The sequence below is a fragment of the Anabrus simplex genome, chromosome 14 (assembly GCF_040414725.1).
Source record: "Anabrus simplex isolate iqAnaSimp1 chromosome 14, ASM4041472v1, whole genome shotgun sequence".
NCBI lineage: Eukaryota > Metazoa > Arthropoda > Insecta > Orthoptera > Tettigoniidae > Anabrus > Anabrus simplex.
In genome coordinates, this window is record NC_090278.1 from 17,545,505 (window position 1) to 17,569,371 (window position 23,867).

Below are 23,867 nucleotides of genomic sequence, written 5' to 3' on the forward strand. Positions count from 1 at the left end.
CTCTGGACTTATACCAACATACTGAGAAAATGTCACATACAACTGGAAAAAGGCGATTGAAATTTATTGGCCATATTCAAAGAATGGATGATGAAAGACTCCCTAAAAATATATTTAATTAAGCCTCCTCACTAAAAGTCATGAATAATTGGACAATCGAAATTAAAAAAGACATTCAAGAAATCAGCATACCAGATGAAATTATATGGGACACGCCTAGCTTTAGAATGTTGAGGAACAAACATTATTTTGCAAAAAACACAAAAAGACAACACCACCGCATGGACGGAAGAACGGATGAAATACACAGCGAGGTAAGAAGAGAATTTGGGAAGAGAAGAAAGCACATTCATCTGCAAAGTAATAATAATCGCGCTCCTCAGCTGAGCACAGCAATTTGAAAGAATAATACGTAATGGAATGAGTAATAGTTACTATCCGTGTGGTATGCTGTTTTGTGAAAGGTCAGTCTGCGATAAATTTGTCAGGTGATGGGACGGGGTTCGGTCTAATGAGGTTTAGTCTGCCTCGGTAGTGTAAGGGGTCGATTTGAAGTCAGTGTCACATGCACCTGGAGTATTGTATTTCCCAGTGAAGTGAGAAACTTCGTACTGTCCATAACTGTCGCTGGCAGATATATTTTATTTGTCCATGTAGTAATGAAACCATGCGATTCAGTGAGACATGTTCCTAGTAGATATTCCAGAGGTAATAGTGTAGATAATGCCCAGAGTTCTTTGTAAAAATGTCCGAGGGATAATCGTCAAGACAGAATGTTTTGAAATATGGTAAAGCCCATGGTTCGAAGATTGAATACGATCCTATATCCAGAGGGATCCTTTTTCAACAAATAACTCCATTAATACCAGTGAAAGGCATATCATATTCCACAGATCCCATTAGACTCGAGTACATTCGTGATGGCAATAATGTTGACCGATAAATTGTCTAAAAATACAAGGATTTGAATGTAGATCTACGCTGTAGTAAAAGGCCGTCAGTTGCGAGATTTGTTTGCTCACTTGTAAGACAGTCGAGAGTAGCAGGTATAAACACGTTTGACGAGATAACAGGTGTTCACATTTATATGAGGTGGACCCTGTTCCAAAATAGAAGGGCGTGTTACAACATTATCGATATTAAAGTAAAGGGAAGTTATTTTAATTTCAATTCTATTGCATAGGCAAATGATAGAGTGGATTCTTAGTAACAGTTCCAAACATTTGACTTTGATTTCCAGTTTCAATTCTTCCATAACACAGTCGTAATTCGTATTCCCACTGAGCATTTAAATAATTATTTTTCTTTCAAAAGTATGTCCTCAGATATTTAGGTTTTCCATTTCTTGATTTGTTTGCAGAGCAGCTAGGTGTTAAGGATTCTTGATGGCGTGTCCTCCAGTGGAAACGAAGGATGGTGGCTGAAGAGCATGAAAGGGATTTCTGGGATTGCTCGGCCATGCTAGGACCGTGAAATGATGAACGATTTAGCTAAACAACTACTACTAGATGAGAGGTGAGTATCCTAGTTTGACACAAAGAGTCGGTACCAGTTGGTATTCTATAAGATGTAGTAGCACTCTGCCGTTAGACCATGAGATGCCCATGTTGTTCATAAAGGTGTTGTAATATTTTCCATTTTTATGTTTTAGTAGGACTATATAAGTGCATGTATTTGAACTCCGTGGCCAATAATGTTTAAGGGTTACCCATGAGTAGAATTTATTTTGGGGTTTGTTTGAACGTTATAACAAAGTGATAGAAAGGGTCAAATTGTAGTAGCACAGGATTTCCTTTAATAGGTTTCCATGAATGTATGTCAATCACTGACTTTAAATTGTTTTTTTACGAATTAAAACAACAGGTTGTTTAATATAAATAATACTACTTTATGATGTGTAATTTTACCGTATTAATTCACTGGCACTTAAAGACTCCTTGCTTTGGAGGGTCAATTCAGTCGTTAGGCACATTCAATTAACTTCAGTGAAGAGTCACTTGGGTCATCAGGCACGTTTCTTTAACCTTAAACATTAACTTTTTGGATGATAATTATAGCTCAGCGATGTGAATTGGAGGTTACTCAGATTCAATTGAGGGTCGAGGTAACTCGTGCTACGCTGATTGCCAGTTAGTGGACAGCCTTAATTAATAACCTCTGGAGGTCATTTGCTGACATTTAGACGACCGAGATATCGGAAGCATAACGCACAGTTGTTTATGGAGCCGACCAGATTGAATCTCGTGTGGTTCTTTTCTTGTTAACCACAAAATGGCTTCTTTCTTTTGTGGTGGATATTAATATCCTCCTGAAACGGTCCAGCCGCAGCATTATATTAATGTCATGGCCGAATTTGTAAACACACCGGCCATCATATTTAATTATTTTTGCTTGAATAAGCATTGAATAAACAGTCAGATTATGTAAGCTTTTGATTTACGTAAGTAGGCCTTGCTTGATACCCGATAGTCATGTCTGGAAGTGACGGAGAACCATTAAAACCCCTGAGACACAAGAGTTAAGAATTCATGCTAAAGACCTAGAACTGGCAAATGTTATTTTGACATGAAGAAAATGGGGCAGTACATAGTACGTCCCTTCATCACTTGCAACGTTGAGATATAAGAGATTTTTAGTAACTTATTTGTGTTTCAATAGAGAAAATCGAGTGGCCAATTCTCTGCCACCAGATAAACAAAAATGGAGAAAGATAAGCGCGAATATACTGCAGCTGTCGACTTACGAGTCCTTACTTCGGACGCATCCTCGAGAACTACGTGACCTTCATGAATAGTTACGGGCACTGAAGTTGAACTTTCAATTTGCACTCGGAACAGTTTGACAGACACAATATTATCGTACAAGAGCCGAGGGCGCAGGTACAGTTTTGAGCTACTGGTCCACTCCGAATTAAAGTAACACACTAGTGACAAGAAGGAAGGGGGAGCACAGGTGTGCTCACTCTTCAGCAGCAATTTCTTCACCTTAATATAACTTTATTCTGCACTTATTTATTTCCTTCAATTGTTTGTTCAAACGTTTGAATATCCTTCTCCTGTGCTTCTAATCTATTACCACTTGTCTTTGTCATATGATTCTTCTCTGTTCATCCGGATTACTTCTTATCCTCACACCTGGACGGCTCCTCAATGAATGTTATTGAGCACACTTTTAATAAAGTGCAGAAATAGAAAAAGGGTCGTCCATGGCTGAGAAAAAGCAGGCGTCTTATATCTGAGATTGATGAGGATATTTCATGAAATATCCTTTGATCCTTTTGCACATGGACCCGGCATTATGCTACCTGAAGATTCTATCTCAGAGAAAATGGCACAAAGGGACAGACCACTCTCCGGTGTACATCATGGTACTCCGAGAACATGCTGTTCTGGCTGAAGAAATTATTACTTCTCTGCTGTGTGCATTCGCATATGCCTGGCTACATCTCCAGAATTGGAGGTGTTGTGGAATTACTAACTCTCGTGAAGTACTTGTGAAACCTAAACAAAACTAAATTATTAAATCACGTGCGGATTCATCCAATTGTGACGTCAGGGCCGTATGCCCAATTGCCCGTGTGCACCGACAGCGAGGTGATGCCTGCTAGCTATTTGCTACAAAGCACAGCGAAGTCCGGCATCACTCCAGTGTAGTCCACAAGTGCAAGTTTAATTATCCTGATTCTCGGAACATTTTATCGCGTTACTCAGCATTATATGCGCGTTCGGATGGGTACTGCTAGATATAATTTCTAGCTGAAGATTTGCGACACATTTAAGCAATATGGCTTCTCGTCCGTATGCAACTGTGTTTTTCGAGAGGGCAATTTCCCCCCCCCCCCTTAATAGTGATTACTACAGCTACTGCTGTGGTGTGGCTACTCGCCCGTGTAAGTCTGCATGTGATGTACTAAGTAGGCTTTCGGGGTGAAGGATTGATGCCCGTGTGAGACCCCATGTGCGGCGCTAGGCAGTCTATGTGGTTGAAGAATTTGCCACACACATAGCACCTGAGCGGCGTGTCACCTGTGTGAGTCAGCATGTGACCTGCTAGTCCACAACACTGAATGAGGTATTTGCCGCATAAGTGATATTAGTGTGCGCCTGCGTGAGTCAACATATGACTTGTTAGGTTGGCTTTCCAACTGAATGATTTGCCACACTCATTGCAGCAATACGGCTTCACACCTGTGTGAATAAGCATATGACTTGCCAGGTTGCTCTTCTGACTGAAGAATGCGCCACAGATATTGCAGCAGAATGGTCTCTCGCCTCTGTGAACACGCATGTGTTTCGCGAGTTTACTTATATCTATGAACAGCTTTTTGCAGATATTACAACAGTGTGGCCTTACGTCTGAGTGAGTCCTTAAATGTCGAGCAATGTAATGTTTCGTGCGAAAAGACTTCCCACATTCATTGCAGATGTACGGCTTGTTACTCCTGTGAGTCTGCACGTGTGTACGAAGTGAACTTGAATCAATGAACCGACTACCACAGATATTACAACAGTGTGGCCTTTCCCCCGTGTGAGTTCGAATGTGTCTCGAGAATTTACCTGTATGGGTATAGAGCTTACCACAGACACTGCACAAGTATGGTTTTTCACCTGTGTGAGTTCGCATGTGACTTGTTAATCTAACACAGCGGCTGAACGATTTCCCACAAACGTTGCAACGAAAGGGTTGCTCACCTTTGTGAAATAACATATGATCTTTTACACTGACTTTCGAGCTCAAGGATTTACTACACATATTACAAGAGTATTGCTTTTCGCCCGTGTGAGTACGCATATGAAAAGTTAAGTGGACTCTCTGACGGAAGAATTTGCCACAGGTTTCACAACAGTGTGGCTTATCGCCTGTGTGAGTCCGCATGTGCTCTGCAAGAACGTCTTTCCGGCTGTAAATTTTCCTACAGACAGTACACGGGTACGACTTCTTGCCTGTGTGAGTCAGCATGTGGCGTGACAACAAGACACTCTGGCTGAAGGATTTGCCACAGACGTTGCAAGAGAATGGCTTTTCCCCTGTGTGAGTGCGCATGTGTAGCGTCAGTTTACTTTTACAGGCTAACAGCTTACCACAGACACTGCAGCAATTTGGTGTCCTGACGTCTGGAGACTGATGATCTGCATAGGTCCCCTCCGGTCTCGATCTACAATGGCAAATCAATACCATGTGACCAATAGTTCAACAGCCAACGCGCACACAAAGGAATTGTTACTGAACATTCCACTCACTGATATCCAAAGCAAAGTGGTTGATACTGATGAACATCACATTTCTGAGGGTAAAAATCATCTGAAGTAAACTCAGAGTGTAGTGTTAAATTTCAATAGCTCAGACCTGTTTTGAAGATGTGTTGAGTCTTTTCTGTCGAATCACGATATCACGCACAAGAAACTTCTGACAACTTAGGAATGTACGAGCTCATAGACAACCTCATTTTGATTTCTAAAGTGTACCGATAATACATACATTATAGGTGTGCAAACTGCATTATATATACCTATATGAGTGAGGTGCAGATGAGTAATTGTGAAGTGTATAAACATACTTATATGTGCGATAAGTTATTAATACTCAATTCTAATGAGAAACTATTTATCTGACAATGTTTTGCGTATTATTGAAATTTTCTGCTGGTGAGTAACTGCCTGTTAAATATCAAGGAATAAACTCCTCTCTTTTCAAGAAGATAGACAACCAAAGAGAATAACAGCATTCAGAATACCCGCTGGTGAATAACAGCATACTTAATATCAAGGAATAAACTTTCTTCTTTTGAAGTTAGCAAACCAAGGAGAAATAACAGCGTGCCTTTACTCAGGTTGGAAACAAACAGTTCTGAATGGCACAATGTTGAGTGGTCTAACAATTTATTAATTAATTATTAATTAACTTATGGTTTGTTCAATTTGTTCAAAACATCTTCATTCTCATCTCCGATTAGGACCATCTTGTAAGTGTACTAATTCTGTAAGTTCGTACTTACTTCCGAAAGTGACATCTGCAGTGTCTTACATACGAGTGAACTGGCAAGATGGCTTCCAGAGAGAAAATAGGAATGAACACAGACAACATGGCTGTCAACAGTAATTCGGCATTACCAAATAACCCTTCATCAGTGAAAGGAAAATTGTGCGGAACATGCAAACTAGTCATTGATAAGGATTGCGACGCAATTGAATGCGAGGGTTCATGTAGCTCATGGTACCACAAAACCTGCTCGAAACTTACAAATGGAGAATTCGACATAATTAAGAGATGCAAATGTAAACTCACTTGGTTTTGTTACTCTTGCAAACCAAAAATTTTTAAACCGAAAGAAAGAAATGACCTGCAGGAACTAAATGAGAAAGTGGAAAATATCATCAACATTCTGACAAACGGCATGACTATCACGATCACGAAAACAGTCGAGAAGGCGCTCCAACTCGAAGAAAGGTCGACAGGGATGAAGGAATCCAATAAGAGGCAGGCTCACCCAGTGCCCAAACAACCGCAAACCTCTGAAACATCACAACAGAAAAAAATCACAAGAAATAGAGACAACAAAATATCCGCCTCTTGCCCAGAGCAAGTACCCGAGCCAGAAAGCAGAAACGGGACATACGCAGGTGCTGCAAGAAGCCCACAAAAACCTAGAGAACCCCAGAAAACAGTAGGAATACAGGAACCAATAGAAGGAGAACTTCAAGCAGGCCCTCAATATGCATGGCTGTACAAAGAAATAACTGAAAGGCATTTACAAAACCAAGGCGTTACCGAAATGAAAGAGTACGTGGAACTGTCAACAGTTAGCCATCTAAAGACCTTTCGTGTAGGAATACCAATAGAAGACCTAGAAAAAGCGACCGACGCAAACTTTTGGAAAAGAGGAGTTACGGTCAGACAGTAGTATAATTAGATGGTGCGGTGAGCGAGTTAGCTACTCAGTATGGTTTTATGATTTGTATATCGTTTACTGAGCGAGTTAGCTACGCGATATGTGCAGTGTGTTTTTATTTTCGTACTCATTGAATTTATATCGTTTACTGAGCGAGTCGGCTACGCAGTATGGTTTTATTTTTATACTAGGCAAATCATATGAAGTGTTGCTATATCGTTTACTAAGCAAGTAAGCTGCGCAGTATGGTTTTTGTTTGATTTTCACACTAGGCAAATCATTGAATTATTGCTATATTGTTTACTAAGCGGGTTAGCTACGCAGTATGGTTTTATTTTCGCACTAGGTCAATCATTGAAGTGTTGCTATATCCCTTACTGAGCGAGTTAGCTACGCGATATGTGCATAGTGTGTTTTCTGCTATATCGTTTACTGAGCAAGTTAGCTACGCGATATGTGCACAGTGTATTTTTTATTTTCGTACTCATTAAAGTTATATCGTTTACTGGGCGAGTTATCTACGCGATATGTGCACAGTATTTTTTATTTACGTACTCATTAAAGTTATGTCGTTTACTGAGCGTGTTAGCTACGCGATATGTGCACAGTGTGTTTTTTATTTTCGTACTCATTAAAGTTATATCGTTTACTGAGCGAGTTAGCTACGCGATATGTGCATAGTGTGTTTTTTATTATCGTACTCATTAAAGTTATATCGTTTACTAAGCGAGTTAGCTATGCGATATGTGCACAGTGTGTTCTTATTTTCGTACTCATTAAAGTTATATCGTTTACTGAGCGAGTTAGCTACGCGATATGTGCAGAGTGTGTTTTTATTATCGTACTCATTAAAGTTATATTGTTTACTGAGCGAGTTAGCTACGCGATATGTGCATAGTGTGTTTTTATTTTCGTACTCATTGAAGTTATATCGTTTACTGTGCGAGTTAGCTACGTGATATGCATAAGATCGCGTTGTATGTTCGATAAAGCTATGCCTTGACAGAGCAGGAAAATGAGGTTATAAAAATCGCTATCTTATGCAAGCTGTTCAGAATTCTTGTCTTATTAATTTTTTCTCTTAGAACAAAGGTATACCCCAGACATGTTGTAAACACATCAATCGATGTTCTGATCATATGTTGTATGGAGTACAGTGTTCAATTCTAGTCTTGATCACTTATTTAGTGTTCTGAACACATCAATTAATCTTCTGAACACATATTGAAGTTAACGGTATCGATTCTAGTCTTGTTATGTTTCAATCTGATTTAATGTTCTAATCACATGTTGTATCGAGTGCAGTGTTCGATTCTAGTCTTGTTATGTTTCAATCTGATTTTCTTAGAACAAAGGTATCACCTAGTATGTTCTAAACACATGTGGTATCGAGTGCAGTGTTCGATTCTAGACTTGTTATGTTTCAATCTGATGTGTTCAATGTGTTCTAAACACATGTGGTATCGAGTACCATGTTAGATTCTAGTCTTGATCACTTATTTAGTGTTTTGAACACATCAATCAATGTTCTAATGACATATTGAAGTTAACGACATCGATTCTAGTCTTGTTATGTTTTAATCTGATTTTCTTAGAACAAAGGTATCCCTAATATGTTGTACAGTGTTCGATTCTAGTCTTGATCACTTATTTAGTGATCTGAACACATCAATCAATGTTCTGATCACATGTTAAAGTTAAAAGTATCGATTCTAGTCTAGTTATGTTTCAATCTGATCGTCTTAGAACAAAGGTATCCCCTAACATGTTGTGCAGTATTCGGTTCTAGTCTTGATCACTTGTTTAGTGATCTGAACACACCAATCAATGTTCTAATCACATGCTGAAGTTAACAACATCGATTTTAGTCTTGTTATGTCTCACAAGTCTAAACATGTACAATGATGTTATCGGTGCACACTCATGCCTTCGCAATGCATGTTCGATAAAGCTAAGCCTTGACAGAGGAGGAGGTAGGGGAGGAGGATAGAATTTCAAATTGCCGCCACCACATGTTAAATGTATAGCAGCACGATGCTCTGCTGATTAAAGATGGCGGATATAGCTAACGGAAGTTCTTTCAAATTATCCACCACCACATGTTAAATGTATAGCAGCACGGTGCTTTGTTGATTAAAGATGGCGGATGACAGTGGACGGAATTACCCGCAAGATAGCAGCACAGTGCTCTCATGATTAAAGATGGCGCCAAAAATGTAGATTTTAAATTTCCCAACACCACCACGATAAGGTTTAGTACCGTAAAGATAGCGGCACTGAGGTAAGCGATGTAAGATGGCGGATGACAGCTGACGGAATTGCCCGCAAGATAGCAGCACGATGCTTTGTTGATTAGAGATGGCAGCTTGTCAAATAGAACTTTTCAAATTGCCCACCTCAAAGGTAAGTAGGTAAAGAGGGCAGAACGGTGCTCTGTTGATTAAAGATGGCTGCTTGTCAAAAAAGCACGTGGGTTTGTTTCCAAACAAGAGAGCTAAAGAGGGCAGCACGATGCTCTCTTGGTTGAAGATGGTTGCTGTCAAAAAATAATTTTTCAAATAACCGCCACCACTTTTCAAAGGTAAGTAGCTAAAGAGTGCAGCACTGAGGTTTGCGATATAAGATGGTGGATGACAGCTGACGGAATTACCAGAAGTGTCGTAAAGAGTGCAGCACTAAGGTTTGCGATGCAAGATGGCGGACATCTGTCACGTGGAATTACCCACCACCACATTTCAAAGGTATGTAGCTAAGGAGGGCAGCACGGTGTTCTGTTGATTAAAGATGGCTGATGACGGCTGTCAAAAAAGCACGTGGCTTTGTTTACCAATTCAAATCTCGCGCTAGTAAGGTGTAGTTGGCAGCACTGAGGATTAGGCCCGTCAAGATGGCAGCAGTGAGGTTAGCGATGCGTTGTTGTCGATGATAGCTGTCAAAAAGCACGTGGCTGTCAAAAAAGCACGTGGACTTGTTTACCAATCCTAATCTCGCGCTAGTTAGGTTAAGTTGGCAGCATTGAGGTTTAGGCCCGTCAAGATGGCAGCAGTGAGGTTAGCGATGCGTTGTTGTCGATGATAGCTGTCAAGAAGCACGTGGCTTTGTTTACCAGTTCAAATTTCCCGCGGGCGGAGGAGCAGGCCCCTCAGAAGGCCTCCCGTGCGGAGGCGGAGGAGAGGGCCCCTGTAGAGGCACCCCGTGCGGAGGCAGAGGAGCGGGCCCCTGAGAGCCTGCGGAGGCGGAGGCGCCCGAACCATTCAATTATACTACTTCAGACGTTTGTTTTCGTCGGTCCACAGGAGCAACACTTGCCCAGAAAGACCCCAACGCAAACGAACCAACAAGACAAAAACACACTAAAACTACTCCAATTGAACGTAGAAGGCATAAGGAATCCAAAAGCAACAATCCCTACCTACTTTTGGAACAATTTCGATGCAGTAATAGCCACTGAATTTTTCCTCTCAGAGCCCATCAACGAACCCCTCTTCTATAGTACACATGCACTGGCAAAAACAAAAGAACGCAGTAGACCAGAAGGAGACGTAACCGTCATGTATAACAACACCATAGGAAAACTCAAAGCAAAACACACAGAAGAAAACACAATCATAGGCCGGGCTGAGTGGCTCAGACGGTTGAGGCGTTGGCCTACTGACCCCAACTGGCTCAGTCCAGTGGTATTTGAAGGTGCTCAAATACGTCAGCCTCGTGTCGGTAGATTTAGTGGCACGTAAAAGAACTCCTGCGGGACTAAATTCCGGCACCTCGGCGTCTCCGAAAACCGTAAAAGAGTTTAGTGGGATGTAAAGCAAATAACATTAGTATTATTATTATTATTATTATTATTAACTAATCATAGGACTGCACACAAGTCCAGCGCAAACATTCGACGATACAGTAGAACAGATAATTAATGCAATCTCAATGACACAGGAAGAAGAAAATGTGGTTCTGGAAGGAGACCTAAACTGCAGGCTGGACAAGCCTGACCAAAAAACAGCTCTGGTTTTGGAATTACTACAGGAAGAAGGGTTCACACTGGTCAATAAAAAGGAAGAAAAGACAATACCTTGCACCTAATGGATCCAGTACAATAGACCTGGTCTTCTACACAGGAAAACACATTAAAATTACAAGAAGTGTTGGAACCATCAACATCACTGAAAAAACACCTACCAGTCTGCACCATATTTGCCATATCGGGAGCGGCTGCATTGCCGAAAACCTCCCATACACAGGTCTCAAGGAAACTGAACAATGACGCATTAGAAAAGAGAAAGGATCTCCTAGGGAATGTTCCAAGCCTAATAGAAAAGGACTGCTCCAATCTGCACGGGACTCCATGCTGTTGTATATACATAGTGCACAATTGCTGAAGAAAACAAGAACAGCACAGCCCAGGTTTGACACAGAATGCTACCGCACCAGAAAAGAAGCCCTACACCTCCTCCACAGAGCGAAACACACAAATACACCAGACAACCTGAAAGCATATGCACAAAAGAGGAAAGAATACAAGAAGCTAAACCTGCTCAAAATAGCAAATCAAATGGAAGCAGATGCACAAAGACAAGCAGACAAAACCCTAAAGGACCCCTTTATAGCGATCAAGAAGAAAATCAGAGCAGGAGTGGCAGAAATCCCGATGAATGTTTGGGAACAGCACTTCATTCAGCTTTACAACGAGAACTTAGAACAAGCATACGAAACCAAAGAGACATACACCATAGAATCTGAACCAATAACTGAGGATGAAGTAAGACGAGCCATCCTAGAATCTAACAAAGGAAAAGCAGCAGGACCAGAAGAGGTGTTCAACAAAAACCTCATAGAAACTCTCGAACATCCCACCCAGCTGTGGACGATGTTGTTTAACAAATGCCTTACATCAGGAAAAATACCAGAAGATTGGAGGAAGTCGAACATCATCTTGTTATACAAGGGTAAAGGCGACATAGAGGACCTCAACACATACAGAGGAATTGCACATGAGAACATCTTCAAGATATTCTCCACAATCCTGACGAACAGACTCTACTCACTAACAGACGACTTAATGCCGGAAACACAGTTTGGATTCAGGAAGGGAAGGGGAACCCTTCATGCAGTTGCTAACCTCCTAGAAGATATACATGACGCACGAAGACACCCGTCGAGGAAAATCTACAGTCTTCGTAGATTTCACAAAAGCCTTTGACCTGCCGAACAGACAAATACTCATGAAGAAACTTGAAAGTATGACAGGAAAGGATAACCCAACAACAGCTGCTTCATAATCCTGCTCACCTACAAAAAAATCACAATCAAAGATGGGGTGACGACCTCAGAAAACATAGTACAGAGCCACGGCGTTTTACATGGAGACCCGATTATCCCAACCCCATTCAACATCGTCATGTCAGACGTCAGATATCCTGCAAACGGACTCGGTGAAACTGTACCTCTGCAAAGATGGCAGGGAGGCCCTGCAAGACACTGTAGACCGGCTCCAGGAATGGGTCGAAAACAACCAACTCCAGCTGAATACCAAAAAGACAGTGCAAATGATCTACAGGAGGAGAGGAAGAACCTCTGCACAAGACAAAATGTATTACGCAGCGGAAGTGTTAAAGATCATAAACTCCTTCGAGAATCTAGGCATCACCCTACAACCATCGGGATCATCTTACAAAATTCACATACGGGAGAGGACACTTATGACATTTATGACATTAAAAATGTGACAAGACTAGCACTAGACACTGCATTATCAGTTTTCTATGCAAAGATAATGCCTATTCTGACCTATGGCATTGAGCTCATGTGGAACAACCTGACAACTAAAGACCTCTCGACCCTTGAGTGTGTGAAAGCAAGATACCTAAAGAGAACTTTGGATATATCAAAATACGCCCCTTCGAGACTGGCCTACGAACTTGCAAAAATGTGCTTCCTCATACAAGACTTGAGGTTCAGACAACAGCTGCCGGCGAGGAAACAAGAGTTGGACCTACTTCGGGACAGACAAAACAAGAGAGCGGACATCTGCCCCAAATTCTACGAGACACATGCAATGCTAGTCGGAACTGGACGGGACCAAACAAGAATTTATGAAGCGCCATAACTAGGCTCACGATGCACGGTTTCCACCACAAGCTATGCACAAGAAACTGTTTCCACGAACCCTCACAAGCGCACTAAATCACTAATGGAATATAGCAAAGAACAATGACCTTAACTCTCTGCACGTTTGTGCGCTTTTCTTATTAATAATAATTTTGAGAATGCAAAAAAGAAGTGGTCCAACCCAAAAGGTGAAATACAAGCCCTTTAATCCAGCACACATTTATCTATTGAAATCCGTACATGCTTGTTCTCCTACATGAAGGACGATCTTCTTCAAACACTCTGCACTTTGTTCCAGGCAACCCCCCTTGTTGTTGAGCAATGCCAATGTTGTACATATTGATAATGTTGAGAACGTTGTTTCCCGACAGTAAACAAGATCTGTTGAACCATGGCTGTTCTTATATGAATGTTATTTACAGTCGTGCAACCGTACATATTGTATTTGTACATTGTTATCATATCAGTGTAGCATTCCATTACATCACGTGTGGTTGTTTCTAATTACATAGCTTTCCTGTGCAATCAAAAAGAGCCGAACTACATATAGGACGATATGTTTATACAAGGAAGTTCACTCATTCTACCATGTATTACATCAGTCTACGTCCCAACTGCTGTCTTTAACAGAGGACGAATGCAACATGGAAGCCACAAACCTGATAAAATCCTGGAAAAGCTGAAATATAACAAGCAGATGACAGCTCTTTCCTTTACACTGACGTTTACTTTTCCCCTCCAGATACTGCTGTCATAGACATTAAGAAGGCCACAAAGAATATGACATTGGTAGTAATGTTTGATTTCAATGTTGTGATATCCTGAATTTGAACCCAAATCATGTCCTTGAATATTCTTGCAAGGGTTCCTTCTGAAACCACATTTAGAAGGAGCATGAAAATCAAGGCTTCAGCCAAAATTTGAGATGACAGTACATTGAACTGCACCGTAGTGGATATTGCTGCTAAGTAAATGAAGGAATGAGATTCCTTTCATTCAAAAGTTTACAGTAAAAGTGATTATTTTTAGTGGAATGGTAACATCGCTGCATAGCATCCACGTCTGTGCCTGTCTCCCAACTGCAGAGTGGTTATACATTTTCTAGGAAAGAAGAACAAGAAATAAAAATTTCTTGGTAAAAGTTCGGATCCGCTTATAACAGGCACATGGGAAAAGTCGATCACACAGGCCAAAATAAATCGTAACGTGAAGTTGCACTTCCCAATTCATGCTGTATGCGCTGAATTCACATGGCCCAGTCGAATGCATGATTTCATCACAAGCAAAGCAGTGGGAGGCTCAACCGCGTGTGGTTACTGCACTCTTAGGAGAAAATAAGTGGACAAATAAAAGGGTGACTCAGATTCCAGATACAACAGGCTAGACCTCTAGATCATTACAGAAGATATTGATGTTGATACTACTAGACAACAAGGGGCAGAAAATTCGACACTGGACTCTACGTCATACGTTTTGTCCTATCACGCCAAGCAAAAGGTGCAAAAGTCTGCGACAATTCTTCTTTATGTGATTATGTGATTTTTGTGACAAGTGATTTACCATGTTCACAGTTAGTATTTCAGTAAAATGGTATTTCATTTTGCATTGATGAATATTCTTCACGAACCAGCTACACTGCTGTAAAAAGTGGCCCGTCCCAGGTGACGGATACGTCTTCCCCACGGGCCTGCCGACAGCTCTCACGGATGGTTATGAATTTCATGTTTTTGGTCCGTATTGAACAATATATAAGTAATAATAATAATAATAACTTAAATGTTTCCACCTTTTCAATACAATATATTCACAAAATTACAAAATTATACGGTACTAGTTTCGACCCGTCTAGGGGTCATCATCAGCCGTATTGGAGCAAAGATCATTTGTGGCGAAATCCTAAGACAATATTATTTTAAAGAATAACAAGTGAAATGAGATGTTATGGTAATAGTTAATAATACAAGGAATGTACATAATAAGAGGTTTTTAACAAAGAATAAAGTATAAATGGGGTGTTGTAAAAATTATAATCATGGAAATCAGTAAGTCCTTGTATTGAAATGAAATATGGCTTAGGAAGAGGGCTTAAGGTGGGGCTGAAGGGTGCGGGAGAAAGTGTAATTGTCTTGGAAAAGTACCTTTGATTAAATTTAGGATTGAGTTTAGGTTGGCTGCATTATTGTTTCTGAGGAAAGTGATAAATAGATCGAAGAGGATGTTGGGTTTCTCTGAGATTTCATTGAGATTGTGACTGGCATTAAAGTATTGGTCTAGGTGTATGTAGTAATTTTCCATTATGTTCAGTAAAGGGCCCTTGTTTGCTAATACGAGGATGTCCATGTCTTGTTCAATACTGGTGAAATTATGGTTATAATCTTGCATGTGTTGGCTGATGGCTGAAAACTTGTTGTATTTTATTGCGTTAGTGTGCTCGTGGTATCTGATAATGTTCTCCCGGTTTGCCCGATGTAGGTTTTTTTACAGGTGGTACATTTGATCCTATAAACTCCTGATTTTAAAAAACTGCTGGTCTTGTTGATGTGTGAAGTATTGTATAAAACATTCATGTTCTTATTGTTGGTTTTGAAGGCTATTTTAACGCCTTGTTTCTTAAAGATGTTGGTTAACTTGTAGATATCATTGTTGAACGTGAAGGTGGAAAATGTTAGAGGTTTGGTTATTTCTTTTTTGAGGGTAGTTTTTGGGCGATGTTTGTGTTTATTGATTATCCTTTCTATAAAATGATTGCTGAAGCCGTTGAATTTTGCGATTCCGCGGATTGTGTTGAGTTCGTTTTTTAGATCTTTATTGGACATAGGTATGCTGAAGGCTCGGTGAACTAGGCTGTTGTATGTGGCTCGTTTGTGGGACTGGGGGTGCACTGAATCTTGGCGAATGGTGGAGGCTGTTTGAGTGGGTTTTCTGAAAATTTTATAACTGAAAGAATCTGAGTTTCTAGTGATGGTTAAATCTAGAAAGTTGATTTTTTGATTTGATTCGGATTCTAGTGTGAATTTGATATGAGGATCAATATTGTTAAGTCTTAAGAGGGTGGTGGGTGCGTTAATTGATTTCTCATTCATTATTACAAAGACATCGTCGACATATCTGGCCCAAAAGAGAATGTTTTCGAATTCGTTGTCAATTTTGGTGGAGATTGAGACATTCGGTTCAGAGCAGTTGGCAGAAGAGGTACTCTACCTTTCTGGAAGTTAATGCAAAAGGAGCATAGCGTTCCTTTTCTACAGGATCGACTGCAAAAGGCGTCTCTTCTGCATGTCCGGAGCGGCGTAACTACCTACTGTCATGAGATCTAAAATACTTCAAGACAAGCGGGCCATAAATAGCACCGTCTCATCATTACGGAAATATGTCTCATGGAATCGTAACCAAGGTTAGGGCGTCCTCTGGCACGGGCGCGTGTTGGCAGGTTCCAGTCAGCATGAAAAGTATGCAAAGGTTACCGTCGCAATGGCTGTGATGGCTAAGCAAGCGAGTACACACATTCTGTATTGCATCATTGAACTATGTCTGGATGAAGTAGCACATTAGCCACAGCACTTAAGAGGCGGCATGTAGGCATCTGTGAGGTACAGGAAAAAAAGATGGAGTGGAGAAAAGTCATGCTAAAAGGGGTGCGGTTACTAACTGGTGCACAATGGAAGCCGAAGAACAACTAATGGTGTGTGAACTGTTATATCAGCAAAACTTGACACTTCAGTCTCCGAGTTGAAAAACAATGGAAAGCACTTGATGTAACTCGTCTACATTGGGGGGAGAAGTAAATCCTAATTTTTCAGTGGAACGCTCCACAAACTGGCCTGTGCACGAAAACAAAAGGTGCCTTCTGGGAACTGCCTGTCAAGAAGACAGCTGACTATCTTGTGGTTAGATAGATAGATAGATAAGAAATGGGTGAGCCCTGTTTTCGCAGAGCTCCACACGTAGGTCTATGAAGACCCTTTGTGCCCCTTGAACGGGTTTGCCTAGTCCAGACCTAGTGCTCCTATAAAGGATACCAGTGTCCGGATTTTGGCGTTCCTGATGTCCTCCAGGCTCACAAAATGTGAGCCCAGGTATCGATGTCTAGTGCCTGCAAAAGCCTCGCACTGACATAACACATGCGCGGAGGTCTCCTCCTCCTTACCGCATCTTCTACACATCGGATCCTGGGTGATTTTCATGATGTGTAGGTGTCTCTGTAAGGTATTGTGGCCTGTTAACAGTCCAACTACCATTCTCATTCTGGTCCTATTCAAATTCATTAGGACCTTTTTATAGCTTTGACTAGGCCCTTTGATAAGTTCACGTGCCTGTCTTGCTATGGTTAACCTCTTCCAAATATCTAGGTGAGACTGGTTTATCCATTGGGATATTGCCAGTCTCACACTTCGGAGTGACACTTCCAGGAAGGGCTCTGGTCCTGTGAAGGAACCCATTGAGCCCTGTTTATCTTGTGGTTGCTGGTGTACTGAATGGACGTGTCGGACGGAGGAAAGAACACACAGTCCAGGGTGGACATGGATATAAGAACAACGATGGCAAACAAATTACTATTATGCAGAAACTGATCATCACAAAAACGCAGCTCAAAAAGCATGATACACATCTAGTCATGTGCTACAGTGGCTCGCAACTAACTCACATTGACTACATCCTTGTGAAACGAAGGAATCTCCAAGATATTCTACAGACAAAAGTTGTTCCTTACCAAACCGTTGCAAAGCAACATCGACCAGCATTTGAAAGCTGTGGACCAAGTCACCAAGAGCCCGATACTTCGCAGGAAATGGACAACAAAGGATCAAATGGTGGCGCCTGAAGGAGGCCAACGTTGTTGAAAAGTGCCACATATCACCATAATTGAAGTGAGCGGGACTAAACTGAGAGACACGGTAAGCTCTATTCTTGGAACAACTAAGTAAGGGTGACGACAAAAAATAATTAACTATGACACGTGGCCTCGGAATGACGATGTTCAGTATGCACTACGGTTGAGGAAACAGTATTTTGCTTGTTGGAATGCCTACAAAGCAGCCAATAGTAAAGTGAAGGAGGTCATTGTTGTAACAAATGCAAACCGGTATGCAGGTCTATATGCTAAACTTGACTCGCATGAAAACGAGCACGATTTTTAACGGCTATTCAAATCTGGGCTTCGGACAACAGAAGGAGTCTAATGTTTTTACGACATCAATGAGGAAACGTACGGTTTGCTACCCGACTGGCAGAAACTGCGAGTACACTGGCGGAACTACTTTAGCAAATTTTCAATATTGGAATTTCCGTATCTACCAATCCAATCACCTCCGCTGTTGAAGGTCCAATGTAGGAAATTGACGTCCCTGAAGTCCAGACTATGCTGAACGAAATGAAACCAGGGAAAGCCAACGGTCCTGCTGATCTTCCAGAAGAGCTTTGTTTCTCACAAATATGGGATCCAGCAGTGTGGTTAAAACAAGTTTCTCAACCCAATCATCAAAGAAGGTCAAAAACCAACAAATTAGCGACGAAGAATACATTCAAAAACACGGAAAGCCCTGCCGATTTTTCGAAATACCGCCTGATCATATCTCTGAGCAATGCAATGAAAATTACGAACAAATATTACACAAAAGGATTGGCGATTTTGCCAAACAAACAAAAAGCCCACTTGGATTTGCGTAAAATTGTGGCGCAACAGATGCAACCCACACCGCAGGTCTGTTATATGAGAGAGACTGTGAAAAGAATAAGAGGCTTCATCACGAATTTCTGGACTATGAGAAGGCCTTCCATCCAAACCTAACCACATGGCATCACAGCCCTTGGAGGTCCTTGGCCTACCAAGCGACTGTTGCTCAACTCGAAGGCCTGCAGATTGCGAGGTGTTGGGTGGTCAGCAAAACGAATCCTCTCGACCGTTCCTTCCACTGGGTACCTCATACCATAGCATTCCAGAGCACCTTGTTGAGAGGATATAATTGCTCTACGAAGAACCAAGCAGTTATGTTCAAGCTGCCACAGGAGCGTCTGATGACTACCGCATAACTGTAGGACTCCACCTTATCACCACAGTTGTTCATTCTTGTGATGGACACCATTATATAAGACGTGCACAGTCCAATACCATGGACACTTACTTCCCTATGCAAATGACGTAATTTTGGCTGGCGTAAGTTTAATCTCCACCGCCAAACAGAAGTCTGGAACAATCTACTAGTGCAATATGAACCACGCCTCAACAAAAAGAAGACAGAATTTATGACACTACATCGTCGAGAAGTTGGAATCATGCACGTTGATAGTGAAGATAAAGCACGAGTTGAGAAATTTAAGTATCTTGGCTCCTCAATATCTGATGATGGCCCACTCAATGACAAAGCCAACTTAAGGATATACAAAGCCCAGCTGAAGTGGAGAATGACAACAGGCGCCCTTGCAACCGTCGGATGAAGGACTATCTGAAATCTAAGATCTACGAAACTGTTATCCGTCCTGTCGTTTTCTACGACAATGAATGCTGGCCAGCTAAAGAGGAGGTAGAACGCCAACCAAGCATCATGGAAATGAAGATGCTTAGGTGGAAGGCTGGCATAACTAGACTGGATAACATTTCAAATGATGTTATTCGAAAACGATTTGGCATTGCACCGATCCAGAAGAAAAGTGAGGAAAGGCATGTGCGATAGTTTGGGTATGTGTTGCGTGTAGAGGACGATATATTGGGGAAGGCAGCGTATACACAGGAACTCGGCGAAAAGAGGCGCAAGAAACGAACAAGACAGCATAGGAGAGATACAGTGCACAACGACATATACGCTCTGAGACTGCATACAGACATGGCCTGAGAGCAAACCAACTGAAGACAATGAACCACAACACCGGACCCTGCCACCAGGCAGCACTAACACTAAAGAAGCAGAATAACAAGAAGCAGGTTTATGGATAATCTGTTATAAAAATGGGATACAATGGGTATTTTACACATCTTAACATTCAGCTTAGGATGTTCAAATTCTCCCCCTAAAGCCTATGTCTAACATGCTATTTTCACAAAATACTGCGTGAATGACAGAATGCTTCTGGATTTCGTTTTTAAGTGACCCCTACAAATGCATTAAAAAGAAAAATATATAACTCAATAAAATAAGAATGTCAGGATTATCTGTGTTACTCGGGAGTGTCAGTTTGAATATCTGGTCAAATTCTACGAGTACCAACAAGAGTGTTCTAGCCTGAATGGATTTTGCAATTCATATTTCTGCTTACATCCATCATAGAAAACAGAGGACCAGAATAATCAATGTCTGTCACCCCGATCAAGTCTATAAATATGAAGACCATGGAGGAGAGGCACAAAGTGGTCAGCTCAAGCCTATGTGACACTCGACAAGTGGAAGGAAACTGTATATAGGATAATATCTTTTGTTTATTTCCACCTATTCAATACATTACAAGATGTTGGCATTTACTTTAAAACATTATTCAGATGAGACATGTTTCGCCTCCTGCTGTGAGGCATCCTCAGTCATTATCAAAACCTTAATTATTTTACCAGGCATCTGGTTAAAGATATTCAAAAATGTGTTTGATGATTATAAGAGAGGTAAGATTTACGTTTGTTATAAACATGTTCATGAAGTAACTAAAAATCTAATATATTGATAAAAACATATGTAGTTCTTTGCTGAATAGGACTTGTTTGATTGTACTATAGTAAAAGAAGGTGGCTTGAAGCCGTAGTCATTAATAGATGTCTAATACATAGTGGAAAGCATCAAATATCAGTTCTATGAGAATATACATTACATTCAAATGATACTAAAAACTAGTGGATTCATAGGTAGTACATATAAAATGTTCAATGAAAAAACTAAAGATCTAATAAAATGATAAACACATATGTAGTTCTTTGTTGATTAGGACGTCGTATGATTGTACGGCTTAAAGCCGTAGTCATTAATAGATGTCTAATACATAGTGGAAGGCATATGAAATCAGTTCAATGAGAATATATAATACAATCAAACGTAAATCTTACCTCTCTTATAATCATCAAACACATTTTTGAATATCTTTAACCAGATGCCTGGTAAAATAATAAGGTTTTTGATAATGACTGAGGATGCCTCACAGCAGGAGGCGAAACATGTCTCATCTGAATAATGTTTTAAAGTAAATGCCAACATCTTGTAATGTATTGAATAGGTGGAAATAAAAAAGAAGATATTATCCTATATACAGTTTATGAAACTTTCAATACGGACAAAAAATGATTTTCATCACTTGTAATAATAAAGCCAACCAGGCTAATAAAAACAAGTATCTAAACCTTAAAACAAAAATTATCAAGATCTCAAAAGATATTCAATTCCTAAAAGAATGTGTAAGATCCAATCTAGTGCCGAAATTTCTAAAATCGACTCAAAGGAAAAACATTCCGAAACATAAATCTAACGATATTCAAAACAAAATCAACAACCTTTGGCTCAAAAATGAGATAAAACTATTGTATAGAAAGAAATCATTATTAAATACACAACTTTATCGCGAGCATTTGATTATCGTGCAATCGTTATCACCGCTAGAATGGATTTCTTATCAACAACACATTATATATAAAATACAGATTGCATTGAACAAAAAACAAGAAACACTAAATCGTAAATTGACACACTTAAAAGAAGAAAAAGCAAAATCAATAAACCGGAACAGTAATATAAAAATATCCCCCTCTCCATGGAACAATATTCCAACTACAATTAATCTATCCGACGTCACCTTCACAGATAAAGAAACACGTTTATTCAACTAAGGCTTAAAACATAATTGGCCCAACCCACATAAAGCAGAAGATATAATCACTACAACAGCCGAAGCTGAAACAAACATAAATAAACAAATTCCAACAGACAACCAAAACGACATAAAATACAAAATTAAAAAGAAATTACCTGCCCTTGTAAAAGTAATTTTTAACAAAAATAACTCGTCCTCACTAAAACAGATCCAAGAATTAAGAAAAAAAGTGGACACTAATAACATAATAATAACTAAAGCCGACAAAGGCAATACTGTAGTCTTAATGAAAAACCAAGATTACATTCATAAAACAGAGGAGTTCTTCTCTAATGAGACCTACACAATAATCTCAAAAGATCCCACTACAAAAACTCAACGTAATCTAAAAACACTTTTAAAAAACTCTTCATTTTTATTTAATGAACATGAATACCAAAGTCTCATTAATATGAACCCCAAACTACCCATCGTCAGATCACTACCGAAGGTACATAAAAAGGACGTTCCCATTCGACCAATCATAAACAGCCAAAATAGCCTGACATATAAAACCTCACAATTCCTCCAGAAATTTCTCAAAAAACATTTCAAATTCCATAACAAACACCCCAAAAATTCAATAGAACTATGTGAATCTCTCAAAAAATTTAACTTAAAACCTAATCATACATTGTGCTCATTTGACGTCATTAACATGTATTCAAACATTCCCGCTAAAAAACTATAGAAATAATAAAAAACAATCTTTCCAAACATAGCAATTTAAGCAAAATAGAAATAGAAGAATTCTTAAAAGTACTAAACTTCGTCTTACAAAACAACTTTTTCACTTTCAACAATAAAATATACAAACAGGAAGGCCTGGCCATGGGAGACCCTTTATCCGGAATACTTGCTGAAATTTATATGGAAAACCTCGAAAACAGCAAAATAATAAATAACATCAATGGATTAAATCTCTGGCTATGTTATGTTGATGACACGCTAGTAATAATTGACAAAAATCTCAACAATAGTGAAAACATATTAACTTATTTAAATAATCTGGATAACAATATTAAATTCACTAAAGAGGACAAGAACCACAAATCAATTAATTTTCTTGACATCACAATAACAAGAACTTCCAATAAGTTTGATTTCCAAATTTACAGAAAACCCTCATTCACACCTTTAACTATTAAACAAAGTTCCCTTCATCCACAATCACACAAACAGTCCTCATTTTATAGTATGGTGTACAGAGCTCTAAAAATTCCCCTTTCAACGACCAATTTAAAAAAAGAAATAAATACAATAAAAGAAATAGCCACTTTTAATGGATATAATCCCTCTATCATAGACATGATTTTCATCACTTGTAATAAAAGTGGAAAGAAACCACATCACTAAGTGATTAGGTCAGGACCATGTGTGTCTATACAAAGGAAGTTGGCCTCATCACTAATTATTTGGTTCAGGGCGATGTACCTCACCACACATGGAAGGTAATCTCATCACTAATTGGTAACCTCAAAAATATGTGTCTTCCCACAAGTCAGCAATTAGCAAAATTTATGAAACTTAAAACCTGTTCTTATGTAATTCAGTACCAAATTGACATGACAAATCTTTTATACATTCTAAAAGAAGTCATTTAAGCTGCTGCATGATATTTTAGACTGTTGAAATGAGTCAGGATAACAGCGCCTGAAACAAAATATAAGACAAAGTGGGAAGCAGTAGATAAGTTCCGGTCGACTAAATCTTCAGAACCATCTAAAATCTATGATATACAAGTGACTAAGCTATGTAGACAATGAACTGTCCACTGCCTTACATACCGAGGAAAAAGAATACACACAAAAGGCTTGTCGCTTTGCTGGTTCAAAGATGCCTCTGTACAAGGTATGTTCAGGAAGAAGAAAGCTAATTTTAAATCCATCCAAGAATTGAAAAATGCATTTTGTGTGTGAAAAGTAATCATAAGAAACATTTTTATTGATGGTCATAATACAAGATTGTTCTCTAACATAGCCTATTGTGTCCTGTTACACAAGGAATACAAAGAAACAGCAGAATTTTTAACCTCACAGAGTGGACATATTTG

The 23,867-nt window shown here is 39.8% G+C and overlaps 1 protein-coding gene across 1 annotated transcript in view; it reads right to left on the bottom strand.

Moving 5' to 3' along the window:
• LOC136885370 (zinc finger protein 577-like) overlaps positions 1–23,867 on the bottom strand; it is a 77,143-nt gene that overhangs the window by 13,446 nt on the left and 39,830 nt on the right. Inside the window, exon 5 of the mRNA XM_067157882.2 lies at positions 4,726–5,155. Coding sequence (XP_067013983.2) covers positions 4,726–5,155 — 430 coding nt within the window. The remainder of the gene's footprint in view (positions 1–4,725; positions 5,156–23,867) is intronic.